Source organism: Corvus moneduloides, chromosome 1 (genome assembly GCF_009650955.1).
Source record: "Corvus moneduloides isolate bCorMon1 chromosome 1, bCorMon1.pri, whole genome shotgun sequence".
Classification (NCBI taxonomy): Eukaryota; Metazoa; Chordata; class Aves; order Passeriformes; family Corvidae; genus Corvus; species Corvus moneduloides.
In genome coordinates, this window is record NC_045476.1 from 56,342,897 (window position 1) to 56,358,213 (window position 15,317).

At 38.4% G+C, this 15,317-nt stretch overlaps 1 protein-coding gene across 8 annotated transcripts in view; it reads left to right on the forward strand.

Annotated features, from left to right (window-relative positions):
- Positions 1-15,317, forward strand: part of AGMO (alkylglycerol monooxygenase) — a 240,112-nt gene that overhangs the window by 18,624 nt on the left and 206,171 nt on the right. For all 8 annotated transcript variants that reach the window (XR_004240586.1, XM_032110694.1, XM_032110671.1 and 5 more), the window contains exon 3: positions 1,634-1,785. Coding sequence is in view for 7 of the 8 variants with exons in the window: in XM_032110694.1 (XP_031966585.1) it covers positions 1,634-1,785 (152 nt within the window). In the remaining variant the exon portion in view is untranslated. The remainder of the gene's footprint in view (positions 1-1,633; positions 1,786-15,317) is intronic.

Genomic DNA, 15,317 nt, shown 5'->3' on the forward strand with positions numbered 1-15,317 from the left:
GTGCACAGAATATTTCAGCTGATTTCAGTGTAAGGTGAAGTTCCAGATGAGACTGACGTGAGAGATGTTATTCTGTCCTTCGGCTGAAATTTTGCATGGCTGTGACACATATATTCAGTGTCTTACCACTTCTCTTCAAGTAGTGTCTGCAGGTGTGCTATCAGCAGTGTTCTCTGGAAGCTCCCTGAATTTATATCCCAGAGTTTTTCTTCAACTATGAATATGTTTTACAGGTTTTTAAAGTCTTGCACGACTTTGTACAAAGGGGTTGCTGATAATTCTTTCACCGCCCCCCCCAAAAAATAGCAGCAGCATAACATCTGAGAACTACATTTTTCGTGTGTGTGTGATTATCTTATTTCTTACTCTTAGGCTCTGAACTGAGGTGAATTTCATCCATTGATACATAAAAAAAGGATATTTATGACTTTTTTATAATTAGTATCTTTTCACTATGTTTTTTTTCCTGTTTGCCACTTTTCAGAGGCTGATACATTTCAGTTCACCACTACATTTTCAACACACAACAAAGGAGAGTAGCTGGAGGAGTTGTAAGGAACCTACTATAAATCCTGCTGTGGACTAGTTTCTTCTGCAAAAATGCCGCTTCAAATATATATCCATCTGCAGCTGCAGCACCATTTCACAGCTACCTAAGCCAATTGTCACCTGGGCCACCCCGTGCCTACAGCCTCTCACCATTCATACCTGGGTTTAATGCTTCCCGATTCATCCAAAAACTCACCCAGCAAAATCAAAGCTATTTGTTTGGAGGTGGCTCAGGGCTCCGGTTGGTGAAATGAGGTGGTAGGGTATTGAGGGGAGGGTGTGACCTTGGCAACTCAAATCTGTATTAATCTGAGCAGCTGTTGAGAGTTACTACTAGATTTGGCCTGCCCATTTCAGGGCTACTTTCTTCTTCTCCTGATCTCAGTGCTGAGCCTGTGTTAGGTCAGGGATAGCTACTCTTTCCCGGTAGTCCAGGAACTCAGCAGCAGTAAGAGCTGCTGTCTGGTGGCTTTCCATGCCTTTACAAGTTCAGTATTTTTTCTGTCCCTTTCTGGAAATCCTGCCATTTCTCTCTACCAATTGCCTTTCCCCTTCTTTTCAAAGACACTGGCCTTTGTCTCCTCCTGCTGCATTTATCCTCTTTTAAAGTGAAGCGATATGCTGAGCAGGTCAAACATTTCCCTGCTCCCAGAAGCCCTGTCCCCTTTCATGTTCTTTCTTATAATGGAAGCAGTCAAGGTATTTTAATGTCATACATTAGTATTCTGGCATAATTGCTGCTACACTTCAATCACTTCTGACTTACTAGTTGGCAAATATGGGTTTCCTCCAGATTTGGGAAAACAGCAACACCATAACACCTGCAGAGCATAGGAGTGCTTCAGCCTTTGAGCATGCTTAATACCATGGTGAGTAGGTGTGAGTTGGTTTTAGAAACTTGTAGATACTAAGCAAAGGTTCTGCTGAAGTCAGTAGTGGTATTACTTGACAGAGGTTTAAGAACCTGGAGACTGGTTTTATGTGTTCTAAAAAGATTCCCAGCTGGTAAATTATAAATATGTAAAAGGTTCTGAAATTAAAACTGACAGAATTACTGATAAAAATTTCTGGATCTCTGTTTCAGTGTTTTATTCAGAAGTATTGACTTAATTAGTTACATATATGTATGGAATAACTACAGACTCTTGGAACTGCCCTGGGACTCGCCATGGACATGGTATTTGACACTTTTGGGAGTGGACTTTGCATACTACTGCTTTCATCGCATAAGCCATGGTAAGACTTAAGTTTTTCATGTTTGAAAATACAGAATACATTAGTTATCTATTAATAAAGTGAGGTATTTATTTTGGTTTCTATACTTAATCTACTCTAAGCATATATAGCTGCTCTTCTTCCCAAGGGTTAGCAAAGATAAACTTTATGCATGGAAAACAGTTTATGCATCATACTCTATACAGTAAACATGATTTTCTGAAAGGAATGAGTATAATTTTGAAAACAGTTCAACAGAGAAAATGAAATATCATTTTAAAAAAAGTAAGGAAAAAATAGTACATAAAAATTTGGATTCAATATTCCTATATGCCTGTATGAAAAATACAGCAAAGTAGAGATACCTATTTAAAAAAAAAATCTGGTGGATGTACAAAGTACAGAGCAGTAAAAAGCAGGGTGGCCAAAATAATGGAGCCTGTATAAATCATGTCAGTCATTTCGGTACGTATATGTCTGTCTCTTAACATATTTATGTTGTCTAGTGACAACAAATACCAGCTCTAGCCTTTTAAACCCTATCTGAAAATGCAATAACACTTTCTATCAATCCTAGTTCTGGGCCTGACCTAAAGTCTGCAGCAATGAAATAAGTATCCTCTTGTTCTTTAAGAGACTTTGGACGGGGCTTCTCAAAACCGAGTGCCCACAGCTTGCAGAAGCTGTGGGATGTAGTAATGATACTTTATGTAATGTGCTTTCAGAAAGGGAAAATTCTCTGCTGCCAGTAGGTCAGTGGAATATTTGGAAGTAGGTAAGAAAGGAGCCTGAGCTGCTGCGAGGAGTGGGAGAGAGGAAGGGTCCCTCCCAGGTGGGGATGGCAGGCGGGTGTGAGAACAATGCAGGGTGGGTGTAAGGGGACAACAATGGTGGGGGGACGGGGTGGGAGGTGAGGAAGCAGGGGGAGCTGGAACAATGTGTTGAGGGGGACATCACGGCTGGGAGCCCTGCGTGGGTGTACGGAGACTGGGAATACGCTCCACAAACAATGACATTAACAGTGCTGGCAGGGCTACAGCCTCAGGCTGAGAACTGGACCAGAGCAGGAGGCTATTCCTGTGTTTTAAAATAAAAATAATTGCCTTCAAGTGTTAGAAAATCACTAGCTTGGCTGTGCTTTCTCTAGAGTCAGGGATAAAATTCCCACTGGCAGAGAAGGGAACCAGGGTCATCTCTGCACTCTCTAAAGCAATGGATATATTTTTGTTCCTGCAGCAACTTTACTCTTCTCTGTTTTTCTGTTTTTGATGGAATACTTTGAAATTAATCTCAATAGGTGTTTTAGAATTAAAATACAAACCAATTCTATATGTAATGGAGCTGAAGAAACTATAAGAAAATGCTGCTCTTCTCTTAAGAAGGTCAGTGCTGAGCTGTTCTATAAATGTTAATTTACTCTTCTTCAGGTAACAGAAATATTGTTTGCTGTTAGATCTGTGCTACTTTGCAGGGAACTGATGAAACATTGTAGAAAATCACAGTCTAACCCACACTCGTCTCCGGTCAAACAATGATGAAATCTGTAGCGCAGCAGCACAGCTGCAAAAGTCAGCTGCATTGGAAGTTGCTGAAGAAATTTAAGTGTAGGAGATGGTTTTAAAAAGTCATGAAAAATATCTTTGTAAATTAAGAAGAAAGGGCACTGGAAAAGTCGCTGGTACAAGCAGACAAAACGCCTTTGCACTGGAAAGTGACAGGGCCTGGTGATTCAGGTGTGGATCCTACAGCAAAGTTAAAAATTAATAGCACATGTATATCCCAGGAAATTCAAGCTGTGTGGGCTAGATGCATGGGGATGTAAGTAATAGCACAAATTGTTTCAAACCGAAAAACTGAAATTCAGATACATTTTTCAGTTGTTTCTTAGAACTTGATATAATTTTGATACAAAGAATTATCATCATCATGTAGCTTTTCCTGACTGCAAGCAATAATTTTGTGACTCAATCCCCTGGCCTTTTTGCTACCTTTTTTCATGTTGTCCATGAATAATTAGATATTTCATTCTACTATTTCATAAATTTTCTTGAGTCACTACAGATTTTAAAGTTTCTTCTGTAGCAGAAATCCTACTTTGCAATATAAAATTTTTACCCAGCATTTGAGGAGATATTTTTTCCTCTTCACTATATGCATGTAATAGCTATTATCCTAAACTGAAGTTATACAGCAACAAAAGGAAGTATTTTTAGGTGTGATCTCATTTTGCAAAGGATAGAGTTATTCTAAGTATGTACTTGTATTTTCCATTGTTTGCAGTAGCCACTGAAAGGTTAGAAACTAAAATGCTTCACCACTTACTCCAGCATTCTTCTGGGTCTGATCCAAAAGCCATGGCAGTCAATGGGTCTACTTAGCCACTGCTCTTTCTTGTGACATTTTAATGTATTTATAAATCAATGTAATTTTTCCTTTGTTTCAGTAAAAACACCCGTTTTTTATGGCTGTACTGCTAAGAAAAGTATGCCATAAAATCACAGGGTTTTTTAAAATATATTTTTTTGAGGAAGGATATGTGTGGGTTTGAAGGATTTTTACCAGGTATTTTAATCTACCATATATGGATTACTCCTCAAGTTTCCTCTCCAGGTGCAGAGACCTCGTAGAGTTAGTCCTGCTAGTAAGGGGGATTTGGTGGTCCCAGAGCAGCGCTGAGCCCCAGCACACCCTCCCCGCGCCCTGGCCTCGCGGATACTCCTGTTGCAGATAAATGACAACGGCAGTAAGGAATTTGGAGGCTCTGTAAACTGATTTCTTCAGCAGCCACACCTTTTAATCACGGGGGAAATCTAGAGAATTCCAGATCCATGCAGAAACACGGGTGCGGGTGCAGAGCCCAGGTCCTGGCTGCAGGTGTCTGGTGGCCAGCTCTGGTGTGGGGGGCTCTGCCGGACGCAGGGGCACCCCCAGCCTGAGTGGGTCCCTTAGCAGCAGTGTGCTCAGCCCTGTGCTCCAGTGGGGAATAGTGGGGAGTTGTAAGGCTCTGTAAGGGAGTAGTTTTTAAACTACACTTCCCGGGGGATCACATCCTGGAGAACAGTGTGTTTCTGTCAGCTGGGAGAATCTCCTCTCCTCTTTCGGGCCCTAGAAGAAATTGTCTCTTTTAAACAGCAGCTTCCAACACCTCTTCTTTTGTTCTGCTTTACTGCTGGGGAATTTCCATTGCTTCAGTGTCCCTCCCCTCAGTAAACCTGGGAGAAGCAAGTTTCCTTCAGCAGGGCCAACCTCCGCAGCAGCTGCATTGTTCTGCCTGGGCCCCGGTGGCCGGTGTCAGCCGCTCGCCCCATTGTCCGCTGGTGGCTTCCAGCCGCCCTGCGGGATACGTGACATGGTCCCTGTCAGCGAAAGGCTGAGCCAATATGAGCTGATGGTCTGAGCTACATCTGAGGTCATAAAACAGACCTCAGCTGATGAGTATATCCTCAGCAGATTCCCCAGCTGCTACATAAAATTTTGAGTTAATGGTGTGTCTCTTAATAATTCTGAATTTATTTACAGTGGATGAGAAATGAGCCTTCCTACACCAGGTGTATAGTAGAGCAATAGGCTCCGAGCTTCTCAGGTTCTCCCACTCCACAAGACTGACCTTTTGAAGGTTCAGAGTGATGCCATGAAGAGTTTTTGCCTTTTCTTTTATACCCCTGTTATACCTTTTTACAACTTCTGTATTCCTAGTGCTTTTCCACTACATTCTTGGACTTGTTTGTCAAGCTGAGAGACTAAACATTTTAGAAGCTTCGTAGCTAAGGATCAGTGTGCCCAAGACCCCAAGGTCCTCTCCAGAACACATTCTGTAAACTAAGATAGAACCATCCAGGGGAAGGTTCCTTGGGGAGAGGGGCTCACTTGAGCCTCTCATTGGGGAATCTTTGATAGATATGCTAATTAGTAAAACCTATAATGTTATACCCAATCTTTTGGGGGATATTCGGCAGGGTGCATTTCAATGCATATGACCTGGACGTGTGCACGTAAGGATCCTTAAAATAAATACCAAGGTAAAATCCCTTTTCCCTTCTAACCGTGTATGACTCTTGATTTTAAGACCTGGAAAAGGCATCAAGAGGACAAAGAAAGAAATCCTGAAAACTAACTTCAGTATCGTCCTTCAAAAGACCATGCCTCAGACTCTGGCAAAATGTCTCAGCTGAGGATGTTGAGAAAGTTTTCTTTCTAAGACTTCAAATAATTGGAAGTTTTGTGAACATTTTATCTCCTGTTTTAAGGAACTTTTTTAAAAGGGTGTTTCTCTTAGCCATGACTTACATTGCTTCTGCGTCTTCTCCCAGTGAGTATCTTTTGTTACAGTTCCTTCAGCAGCAGAACTGACTTCAGAAGTTTTCTTGCTGCTCTTTCCTACACCATGCTGCAGTTCACAACCCACTCAGTCCTGAAAAAAGTATCATGCATGGAGATTGTGTGCATAAGATCACTGAAATAAACCATGTTAAAAAACAAGGTTGTGTTGCATTTCTTTCTTAACAATTCAACTCAGTAGTCATAGGGGTCAGCTTAGCCATGGAGCAGGACATAAGACAGACATGCTAGCTGAGAATCTATGGGATTAAGGGGAGACTTGAGAGAGAGCAGACAGTTTTCTGAGTCAGTAGTGCACAGACAGGTAACTGATTGTTTTATAAGGAGCCAGAGTGGATTAACTGACACAGGTAGGGTCTCAAGATTGATGCCATTAAAATAACTGGAATGTGTGACAGTAAAGCCCAGTCCTATTCTTTCTGATAATATGTATTGTGTAATAGTAATCCTAATGTGTTACTGGACACCAGTGCAATACTGTGTGTGTTGCTGCATGAGGAGATGAGTTTAACCTTGTTAGAGGAAAACACAGCCTGGCTCAAAGTCTCTTCACCATATATATTTGCTGATAATTTTTGGAGGGTGTATTGAAATCATATGATTGTACTATCTTTATTTATCTGACCCATTCCTGCCTTTGAAGTGCTCCTTTCATCTGCTTTTATAATGTGCTTGTCTGAATTCACTATATCAGCATGGACTTGTTACGTAGATTTTATATTAACAATTGATAGTATATTGAAATAATTTTGTGTTTAAAGGGTTTTGGATTTATGGGAAATTCATTATAATAAAACGATGTCTGACTTTTCTTACAAGGTTTGCTTTTCAGGAAAATCTGTATTTCCCCTAGAAATACAGCAAATTGCAACGCTCTTTTACATGCCAAGTGAGGAGAGGGTTGGGTGGTGGTGGTATTTTTAGGCTTATTTTTGCATGTGGGAAAATGTCATTGTTTACCTGAGTAGAAATTCAGTACCATATTGATTATTCAAAATGAAACAAATTTAATTTCACCCCAGTGAGAGACAGAAAATGTTTGGAACTGTCAAATGACTGGATGAGGCTCTGCTTTTTTTCTTGTCACAGCTTGTGTTGATTGCAAAGGGAATTGATACACAATGATTAAGGGAAAAATACTCTCTTCTTGTGCATTGTACAGAAAACATTTTTTTGCTGTTCTGTCCATTGTTTTTTCTTATTTTTAAAGCAGGCTTGTGAGAGCAGGATATTAAAATGCTGTCTTTACTAGCCTCACAAAAATAGCAAAAGCAATAGCTGGTTGTCATATTTTCTGTTCCATCTTGTGATTGATTCTAGTCTAATAGCTGCAGACAACACAACATTAATTGAAAATAGTTCAGGTGATTATGACTCATTCATTGCCATTCAAATTGGCTGTAAATGAACTATATAATTTATTATCTCTATATGCTTGTTTTTGTAACTTGTCTTCTACTATTCTCTTATGTTTTCACAGTAAGAAGTGCTCCTTTAGTATGTGTCTTTTAATTTTTTAAGTGGACACTGAATTTGTAGAAGACCAAAGTCAACCTTAGCAAATCAAGATGTTGCCATTCCTTTTCATATTTAAATGTACATTTTGTAGAGAAAGTTCACCTGAAAACTACATCAGCTGCAATGAGGCTTCCTGATATGGAATGTCTAGGGTCCCATAAAATTATAGGAGCCTGCTTGTATTGTTTTCAGGTTGTTATTGTTCATAACAAGTTCCTGTTGTTTGAAAGACTGATTTCTTGTATACTGGCAAGAATAATGTCCTGATATGAGGTGAGGTTGACTCATTTAGTCTGTTAATTTTATTGTGGCATATGCAGATAGCTAAAGCCTCTTTCTATTTTACTTTAGACATGATGAGATAATAATTGACTTTCTGAAAATTCTCTGTAACCTGAAGAGCTCAGAAGATGGAAATAAGAGGGAATCCACTAGAGAGTTTTTTCTTAATTTTGATTTCTGAATATCCAAAAGACATTAACGGGTGAATGGATTTTCTAAGTATTTTAAATGTCAGAGATAATTAAGAATGATGGTAGTAACAATTCTGCCAATAAGTTGGATGTCAGACAAAGTGACTGGCCATGGATTTTTGGCCCTTTATAGCTGCTGTAGGATGTGGTCTGGAGTGGGAATACAATGTAGTGAAGGGTAGGGCGTAGTTTATTGCTATAGGTAAGGAGTTTAGCTCCATGGTCTGGGTTCAACACTATGCTTTCCGTGATTTTTGTAGGTTTTCTGTAAATATCTGGTAATTGCTTTACTTTCCGCAGATTACTGGGAGGGACAGGGTCTCTGACTGTTATGAATTAGACCTTGATATGAGTACAAAAGCAATATTTTTTATTTTTCAGATTCCAGAGACAATGTATCTTTTAAATATCATGAAATACCTGTTAATGAAAGCATGAGCTGATAAATGGCACAATTTTTATGCCAAAATTCAGGTGGTAATTCCATCTCCCCCCCAGCAGTATTTATCTTCTCTCAAGGTCCCACCACAAAAAGACCTGGCAAGCTCTGCAGTAAATGGAAAAGAAACTATTCCTCCATTTTCCTTGTTTGTCATTTTATGGTTGGGAAAATGGCCAGCACAAGGTTAATACTCCTTTTAAATATTACTTATTTTCCTACTTTGAGGATTTACATAATACATTGGCATTCTGGAGGCTCTCTGGATAGATATTAGTTAGAAGTATGTATGGGTGACCGGAGTGTATCTTTTTTCCTACTTGCAGTGCCTGGGTTTTTCCTGAGTGCACAGATTAAGGAAAAAGTTCTGGATCTGCTTGCCCAAAAGCAAGTTTGCAACATGCTTTTTCAGTTGGACATTAGAAAATGTGATGAAGTGGGAGAAGAAAGTTTGTTATAAATTAGCATGGATTGGCCATTCAGAGAGAGTCAGCTGTCTTCACACATTCGTATCCTTGGCTAGTGCTGCCCTCTAGGCTGTGTTTGAATTTTAAACATAGATAAAAATAATCCCTGTTTCGTGTGAGTGGAGAGGTGAGTATGAAAGCACCCAACTCACTGCAGGGGAACAGTTCATTTGACATACTTGTTTCAAGTGTGCTGCTGAAAACCAATGAAATGGTGCATAACACTTGTATTTTTTAAGGTGTTCTAGAACATAAAGTAAAATCTGAATTATCCACATTTTAAAGTGAATCTTTTTCAGTTAGTGAGTGTGGAAGAGTGGAAATTAGTTCTTCTGCAATAGTTTGAAGATCTTATTAAAGTTTTACTTGAAAAAAGGTTTGAAATAGTTCTCTTGTACTCTGTTTGGCCTCCTCCTAAATGTTATAGAACCACCTTCAATCAAGCTGAAGAGAGAGAACTGTATGTTTGGTAGTTCAGCTACTCATTCAAGGAAAGAAGTCCAGCTATGTCTATCTTCTCTTACTTTTTTTTTTTTTTGGTCTTAAACTTTGAAATTTCCTGAAGAAGTTGCAAAAAAATCACTTAATCTAGGCTCATTTTAAACCAAAACCAACTACGGTGATTTTGGAGATGCTACCTCAGTTTATGATACAGCAGCTCTGCACACTGTCTTGCTAAAGGGCTTTGTCTTGGGCTGGTGAGATATTTGAAGAGGGGCAAGGTTCCTTTTTATGTCGCTTCCATGTTTTACCAATCTGTTGAAATCAGCAGATCAGCAGTAAAAGGTACCAAATACAACAACTGTTTTTAATCTGTCATGTGAAACTGTGATTGTAAGGACTTAGATTTCGAGTAAAAGCACACTCCATATAATTCATCAAACACCAGCAGTGGTAACTATTTTTTGTCACAAAGTTTTAAAGTAGAAGCAGAAGCCTAGAGGAATGAAAGGCATTGTTAAAACAGATGGTTCAGTGAGATGCTTGTGCTTTCTCTGTTACAAAAAGAAGTGTTTTTCTCCTCCTGTGCTAGTTCAAATTGCCTGGTCATTATTGAAATTTCTTTTCAAACTGTGCAGAATTTACCTTTGGAGACTCTTGACGGTCTACCAGCAGGGAAAGGTAAGGTGGTTCCTGTGGCACGTATGTGGTTGTGTGGCTGGGGCATGTGGAGTGGGTACCCACATCCAGCTCTCCTCCTGGGCAGATGTGCTGCTCTGAAAGGCTTGGAACCAGACTTCTGTTCCTCAGCAGGACATTGCTAAAATATCCCATTTCTGCACTATTAGGACCAACGGCAGTGAGAAATTTAGAATGCCTTTTTAACGCAGAATAGAAGTGCATTCCATCCCAAGCCCCAAAAGGCAAGCTGTTCCTTTCAGGATATTACTGAGATTTCCAGAAGCTCAATGTCTGTAATAGTTTTCCTTGCTTGCTAAAACTCTAGTGAGGCCATTACCATTTAAAATACTTCATTTTACATTTCAAGATTGGCAATTAACATTTAAAGTGTGTCTGGAGCAGACAAAACATTTTTGTATCTGGGAAATGTTCTTTGCATGTATGTTTCCTTCAATGCATCTTTATTGCATTAATAAGGTATTTAAACTGCCAAAACAGCTTTTTTGAGTGTAGGAAGGGCAATCTTTTACACATCACTCTCTTATCTAAATTGATAGCATGCTGGTGGAAGATGTAACTTAAAAAAAATTACTAACCAGATTTTTTTCTCTTTTTTTAGTAGCTAAAATTATCAGTAAATCCTTTTTTAGTATATCTTTTGTTTTATAACCTACACTATTTCTCGATTAAATTTTCTCAAGAATCAGTAAATGTCAAACCTGAGTAAATTCATCAATGCTAACTATTTTAAAAGTAAAGTTGCTTTTTTATTCTAAATGAAGACATACTAAATAGAATGTAAACATCCTGTTGCAAGAAGATACCTACAGTGTTCCCATGTATAAAGCTGTATGAAATACAGGTATCCTAAATGGGAGTCACTCAGCTGTTTTTTGATCTTTATACTTTGATTTTGTAAAGTACTTGCATTTAAGCACTAGGTGATGGCCTCTGGGCTACTTATTTTGAGGACTGCATGGGAACAGAAAATTTATTTTTGCTGCTGGGAAACAGAAATTGTGACTAAGCAAATTGTATTGGTATGTATGCATGAAGTGCAAGATTTTGTAGGGTCCGGGAGGAGGATTCTTGATTCTATCTAGTTACTAATTTTCCAGAAACCCTTAAAAACTTTCCTTCTGAAAAAGGTGTGGCCATTCTCAGCCTTTCTGATGAGGACATTACACCAACTGGCAGTAAAATGGTCTGGCTATTGCTTCAGAAAGTGCAGTACAACCTGGACATGTGACCTTGTAAAACATGGGTGAGATTTCCATGTGCTACTTTTAACTTCAATAAAATTATAAGAATTCCTTTCAATTTAGTGAACATATATCATAAATACCACTGTCATTCTAAGCATACCTTGCCATTTTATTTTTGTAAGTTCAGGAGGGGCAAAGCTATTGCTAAGTATGGAAAGGGAAGTGCAGACTCTCAGGCTGTAATAACACTATGGCATGTGACATGTTTTCACAAGGAATCATTTCAGACGTCAGTGATGTCATGTTCATGGCTTCCATCACCTGGAAACTGGCCTTTTAAATTGAGACACAAAGGTAGGATTTTATTGACTTTACAGCATAGTGGTGTAAGGAAAGTATAGGCTTCATATGTGCATCATATATACTTCTATGCTTTCTTTTATTTTCTTTTAAATTCTAGTCACTATTAACACATGGATGCTGAGATCCTAAAATTTTGTAGTTATAAAAAGAAAAAGTTGTATTTTTTAAAATGTGGTAACATACACTGTATTACAGAAATAAAAATAAAAGGAGTTTTTCACCCCAAACTGTCTTTTAATTTAACGTACTTCTGACTGGAGATTAAGATATTAAAAATCAAAACAACCAAGCAATAATAAAAAAATAGAAACTCTTCCTGAGGTGTTTGTTGACTAGAATTGATGTGAGGCAGGAATGAGTGAACCTGTCAAAGCCAACACTAAAGTCTTTCTTGCTATTTCCATCTTTGCTCTTCTCCTGATGTCTCTTACCCACTCATGCTAACATGATTTTTTTTTATTGTAAATGGTGTTTTGCTACTTAAACATATGGTTTTTTGGTTGATTTACAGTTGAAAAATAAGTCTAAAAATATTATGGAGACATGTAGAATTAAGTATGTAAGCTTGTTATGTCGTTAGCAGATTCCCTTGGACCATATGGTTAAAATGAATCTCAGTCATGAACACTTTGTAGCATTCCTATGGGACAAATGACAGTCTGCAAAGTGCTCACAGAACACATATAAAATAAATTCATACTAAATTATAGAATTTTAAGAAGCCATAATACTAATTTTTGCTCTTTTTTCTTTAAATATGGGTATGATTATTAAGTTTACCCCTCTTGTAAATGCACTTCAACTTCACAAAGCAGAGTTAAGTTGGACAACGTGAGGCTGGTTCAGAGAAATTATTGGGAAGATGTACATGCAACCTCAGCTAAACAAAAAAACTTCAAAAAAACTCTTAACATAGTTTGAATTTTTCATTTCTTGTTTGAAAATTTTTACTAAGCAATTTCAGATTGGATGTCAGGACAGAGATATGGAAACTTTAAATACAGCAGTATCTTTAAATTAGTGAACAGGAAGGATAGTAAACAGTAAGGATAAACAAACTCAGATTCAGAAATTATTCACATTTTCCTTTGCTCAGTATCTGTCTTTGGTGAAAATAATTGAGTCTCTTAGGATGCTTTTTTTTCATAGTTAAGCTGCAGAGTGTTTTGCAATGGAGATGAGTTTCATTTTTCTCTTCTGTAAAACAGGGGAAGGATAGCACAAGCAGATGATAAGACCTTCCTAGCACAGTGGCAGAACAAGGGACAAACTCAGGGGTGAATTCTTCAGGCTGGTACCTTCAGTCCAAAGGCAGTGCTTCCATTACAATAATTCTACAAGTGAAGTTTTTTTTTTTTTTAGAGAATCATAAATTTCTGGTGTTTTGTCTATCTGAAGTTTAGTTGGCGTAAGTTTTGCTATATAGTTTATTCACAAATCAGTCTATAATCTTACTTGTGATTTGAGTAGTTTCTTCTGGAAGTATGTAATATATATATATTATATATATCTAAAAGCTTCTTTTAAAGTGTAGGACGTTTTGCATGCGTTGCAGATACGACCATGTTATTATTTCAATTGCATATGTATGCTCCCTGTGACTGCAGAAGTACATAGTCACAGAATAAAAACCACAAAGGAATCCAGACTGCTTATTTTTATACTTACTGATATCCCAGGGAAAAAGGTAAAAGGCAGTTTATAAAACCTGGACAAAAGAAGGATGTAACTTTTTTTTTTTTACTCCCTTGGGCTGAATCTCAGCTGAAATAACTGACAGTTTTTGGACTTACTGAAGGAAATGATGAGTGAAGATAAATATCCAGATGTTTGCTGGCCAGATGTGTAAGGTTACATTTTGGAAAGCATGAATTCTCTACCTGTGTCTTCTGAGAAGGAAGTTGTAAATAGTAAACATGCTATATTTTTATTTCTACAGTTTGGGGGGAAAAACAACGTTCAAAGTAAAACTTTGTTTTACCTTCGGTGTAGGGTCTTAAGAACGGATGTAGGCTGAACATGCAGATTTGCACAGCATGCAAGTGGGATTTTTCTAATAGCCATTATGTCTGCATGGCTAAGTTAGCACCCTTTGTGCATTGTTTTTAGTTGAGATGCAGCTCATGGAACTGTCATAATTTTCCAGCAGTAGGATAGGGGTGTGTCAAGTCACTGAGAGTTTCCTATTTTCTATTCCCATGTTTCAAACTTATTATTTACGACAGTAAAAAATTTAAAGCTTGACTTTTCCCCCTCTTTCCCCTCCCTACACTAAGTCTCTCCCTTCCCACCTAACATGCAGATCTGCTTCTTTTCAAATAAATAGTTGGAAGTGGCTGCCTGCTCATACAGCAGCACAGCTCATCTCAGCTTGTGCTTGCTCTCAAACTTGGGAAGAGGAAAGAAAAGTCTTGTTAAAGTCAAGTAAATAACTTAGCTGCTAGGCAGTAGGAAAAATATTGGATTTGATTGTGTATTATTCCCATATGGGTGAGATATATTTAAAATTGAAAAGGAAACCAGCTCCCTTAAAACTTAAAGTGACAGATTTTCAAAAATTGGCAGCCAATTTTCACCTATAATTGTACTTACTGTGGAAGGGATTTTCCTCTGCTGATGAAGGATAAGAGGGTCTCGCCACCATGCTAGCAGTGAGGCAGAGGAGGCCCCTTCCAGCGCGTAAAATTTGCTGGCCAGATATTTCTCCATTTCCTTGGGCTAAATATCTCCTGAGGGCTGGAGAGTGCTTCAGTGCATGGGAGGTGATGAACTAATTTATGTGAACTCCCCACTCCTTAGCAGCTCCAAAGCAAGCATGTCAAGAGTGAAACTTTAAAAAAAAAAAAAACCAAACAACAAAAACCACCAACCAAAAACAACTCAAAAAATCAAGCAACCAACCCAACTTTTCGACAGGGTTATTCATTTTGTAGGCAGGCAGTGTTGCAACATGTTGCAGCATGTTCTAGCACTGCAAATTCCCTTAACTGGCATTGCCTATAATTTTAAATGCAAATGCCTGTGAAAGGGTTTTTATTTATGTGCTTAGGTAGAATTATTTTTGTGTTCCCTTTCTGCCAATATATAAACATTAGAAAATATAATGTCAATGTAATTACAGGAGCCCAGCCTTTTCCTCCTTAGAAAAATAAAGAGCTTTCAGAAATACTTGTTTCAAAGACACAGACTTCCCAACAACAAATTTCTTCAATGGCTTACTAATTTTTTTTCAGTCGTTTATGAGAACAAGTAGGCTCTGGAGCATGACCTGAAGATTAGATGTTGCAAGGATGTAGAAATGACTTGTCTCAATTTCTGTGTAATGCTCAAAACATTGCTGCAAAGTGTTATGTGCTCAGGATGAGGAAAGATGTTAAAAGGTGCAAAGAGAGTGTGGAAGTATCACCAGATGCAATTCTTGCTGAGTCTTTGCATACAAAGAGGGAAGGGGAGCGGTTTAGAAGAGAGAACAAGAAAGAGAGTTGGAGAGTGACGGCAAAGAGGTGACTATAGAAGTGGTATAATTCTGTTCCTGGGAATTCAACCCCACTCCTAGGATAGCTGCTGTTCCCCATGAAGAGAGACCAAATTGCTAGTGTCTGGGAAAAACCCCTTCAGCTAAAGGTTG